At 44.6% G+C, this 3567-nt stretch overlaps 1 protein-coding gene across 1 annotated transcript; it reads right to left on the bottom strand.

The window, feature by feature from the left end:
- Positions 1-769: 769 nt before the first annotated feature.
- On the bottom strand, positions 770-3129 carry PATE1 (prostate and testis expressed 1). Its single transcript, XM_012470658.2, has 5 exons — positions 3078-3129; positions 2741-2776; positions 2056-2091; positions 1645-1767; positions 770-903 (listed from the first exon to the last, which is right to left on the bottom strand). Exons 1-5 carry the CDS (start codon positions 3127-3129, stop codon positions 770-772), a joined length of 381 nt encoding a protein of 126 aa, XP_012326081.2.
- Positions 3130-3567: the final 438 nt, after the last annotated feature.

The following is a 3567-nucleotide window of genomic DNA, read 5'->3' as shown; positions in this document are numbered from 1 at the left end:
AATATTTGTGTGGCTGCTGGTGGTTCTGTCCTCTGGAAGTATCCTGAAGTGTCCTGAAGCTGTTCCCTGTCGAGAGGTTGATGCCTCCTCATGAGTTTGCCAGGGAAGCAGGATGCAGGCGCTATCTCTATTCACCTGCTTTTATTCTCCAAACCACAACCCCAAACAGAGTCTGATTCTAAAAGGTAGACAGTCTTTCTCTGTTCATGGTTCTGGTGCGGCTTCCTTTCTATGTCCCAATCTTCTCCTCACCCTGGGATCAGCGCTCATGAACAAACTCCAAGAAGACTCGAGCCGCTTCTTTTGATGTTGCCACTCCCCCTCCCTTCAGGCCACAGTTATGTGCTTTGCAATGAGATAAGAATGATAACACAGAGAGGAAAAAAACCTGGAAAATATTAAAATGCCCTGCCACAGAAGGAAGGACAGGAGCAGGGGAGAGAGGAAGGGATTCTTTTTCAAAATTCATCTATCCTTTTCCTCCGGCAAATTGGTTATAAAGTGAAAGTGCTAGGGTTGGTAGCAACCTGCAGGATATATTGATCTTGTTCTTGCTCTCAAGGTTATTTATTTACTTATTTTAAGGGGCAACACAGAGTAGAAAAGGAGAGGGATTTTCCATTCATGTGCAGAAAGTGGAGACGTTTTTGCAATCATCTTCTGTAGCGTGTGTGTGTGTGTGTGTGTGTGTGTGTTTAGAAAGTCATTGTGAAGAGGCTGAGGCAACAACCTCACCCAGAAATTGGAGTCACAGAAGAACCATCGACTTCTAAAGGTCTTCATTGCAAAGGTCATAGCCCCTGCAGCACTTGAAGTTCACAAAATAGACACTCCACCTTATGCCTTTTACATCAGCACAGTTCTTTTGGCAGCCCATGAAGATTAACAAGGGAGTACCATCCCCTGTGGAAGGAAGAAAAAACAGATCAGAAAGGCTGGCCATGAAACTTCTGCAAAAAACCTTTTCTTTAGACCACACCAACATACAAGAACAACCTTGTGTAGTTCAAAGCTCCGTTATTCAAATGTAAAGAACTGGAAGATGTTGCAAGTTGGAGCTTCCCAAAAGAAATGCAGTGACGGAGCAGCCTAAAATGATTATTGGGGGTAGGCAGTAAGGAGAGCAGTAATTCAGGGATTGCCAAAGCTGGGTGTTTCTACTGAGAATCTCAACACTGGTTTAAGTGAGGGTTATAAATGCCAAGAGATAATTTAGCACAAAGGGTGGAAAAAGAGAAATCATGATGCCTTGTCTTACCATCCAGAGCAATTCAGCCAGAGTCTACTGATGACTCTGACCCTTCTGTTTCCACAGATGAGGGAAGCCCAGGTAGGCACAAAGATCAAAAGCCCCTGCCCCATCTCAGCAACTCACTGTTACCCATTGGGCATAGATTATGCCTGTTCTCTCACCTCGATTTATTCTCCTTTGTTTTCTTCAGGCTTCTTAACATACTAATTCCTTAGCTGTAGAGCCCCACCCTCCTTAGTGACCACCTCCATCTAATTTCCATTATGGTATATGACTAGGGTGAAAAAATAGCCAGCCCAGGCGTGAGACTGCCCATAGTAAAAGTAAAGTAAGGCCCCCCATTTCTGCCGCGGCCGATATGTCCCTGTCTACTTCCTCCACCCAGTACTTACTTTTGGAAATCCTCCCAAACACGCAGGACTCTTCTATTGATGCTGTGCATATTCCTCTTCCTCTGGAGCACTTTTCTCCTGAGAACTGGAGGTGGCACATCCTACACTGAACAATCTCTATCACTTGGTAGGAGAGTGGGGAAAGAGAAGTGAGAAAAGATGGCACTACCATGAAAGAACCCGTCTCTCCTTTTGGGTTAGAAGTCTGCCTAGAGCCAGAGGGCTTTGCCAGAGCCCATCAAGCATGAACATCTGCCTCTATGAAAATACACTAAGCCAAGAGAGTGGCTGGGGTTTATGGTCTCAGGAGTTTTAGCTTGAAAAATGGGAGGAGAAAGAAAGGTGGAGGAATAAGAAAAAGGGAAACATTATCAAGACTGAGATGATCAGACAGGTCCTCTTCATACTTACCAGGATAGTTATCTTCCATGACAACTACTTCATTGACTGTACTGGCAAAGAGAAATAAAACACACCTGAAATTTGCCTGAGATTTACTCTTGTATAGGGTCCTTATAATCTGCCCTTCAGGGTCCATCCTGCACTCTTAAACTGGAGCCATTCCAGACCCTTTCTGTCCCTCTAATGCCTAGTCACCTACTGGGCACCTCTGTACCTCTTCTCTCCTTCTAAATCTCTTCACTTTTTTGGGGATTCTCAGATTCATCTACCCATTCCTATAGGATGAAGCACAGACCAGAAGGAGAAAGATAAATGCACATGGATTTTTGCTTTATTCCCTTCTTTTTAATTGACCCTATGTGGCACTCTTACCTGTGGGTGCCTGGAATCTGACAATGGGGACAATTACCTGAAATTCCTAAAGTTGCCATGCTTTAGATTTGGCCAAGTAACACCTGAAAAGCCAGCATTCCGCTTCCTCCTTTCTCTTTTCCTTGCCCTTCACTGACACTCCTGGCCTTGTCGGTTGAAGCTAACTTTACTTTGTCAAACCTAAAATCAGCTCCCATCCCAGCTCTGTCCTGCTGGAAGAGGTTATTGAGTGTTGGAACTCAAGGTCTATTTCCACCTCACGCCACTCATCTCCCCTCCCTCAGACCTTCCTTTCTCATATCACTTATCTATTTCTACTCACCTGCAGCATTTCTCTGTAAAAGTGATCCCGATAATGCTGTTGGAAAAAAAAAAAAGATACACTGTCTACAGACCTCATTTTCCAAACCCATCTCAAAGCTTCTATGAAAATCCACTAACTTCCTCTCTAATCTGCCTATTTCCCCCCTATAAAGGAAGGGAGAAGAGCTTTAGTTAAGGTCGTGAGGACATGACATACCCCAGGTAGAAGGCATAGCATTAGAGCAGAAGCTCATCATGCCTCTGTTACCACAGGACTCCCATAAGAAGGCTCGTGTCGGGGTGCTCTCGCCTGTTTCTAAATTCAGGACTTTCAACTGTCAACCCTAGAAACTCACCCCTAAAGCAGCAGAGCAGGATGGGGAGTTCCAGCAGGATGGATTTGTCCATTTTGGAAAGAGGGAGGGCCAGGCTACAACAGGAAGCTTCAAGAGCGCCTATTTATACACCTGCAAGGTTGGGCTTCCCTGGGAAGGGTTAGGGGTGGAGACGCTGTGGAAGTTCTTGGAAGGCACACTTTGCTCCTAGGGAAATCAATGACTCTGAAATTTCTCTTCTTGGCAACTTGGAGGCAGGGGGAATGGCTAGGTCAATCCTGAAACTGATTTATTCCAGTTCTACCACTCAGGATTTTTGATGGCAGTTTCTATGGTCTTTTCACTATACCATAGTGTGAAAGAACACAAGGATAAAGCTGGGCTGGATGGGTAGAACTGAGGGTCATCTACACCAAGACATGTATTAAAACTGAGAGAATATATAAGTACAAATCATTGGAATGCAGAAAGGCAAAAAGAAGGCTGAACACAGACTTTAAAAATATATACC

Source organism: Aotus nancymaae, unplaced genomic scaffold (genome assembly GCF_030222135.1).
Source record: "Aotus nancymaae isolate 86718 unplaced genomic scaffold, 86718_ANA_hifiasm-v0.15.2.pri h1tg000012l, whole genome shotgun sequence".
In the NCBI taxonomy this organism is placed as follows: Eukaryota; Metazoa; Chordata; class Mammalia; order Primates; family Aotidae; genus Aotus; species Aotus nancymaae.
Note: the sequence above shows the minus strand (reverse complement) of the source record. Positions and strands in the feature narration are given on the sequence as shown.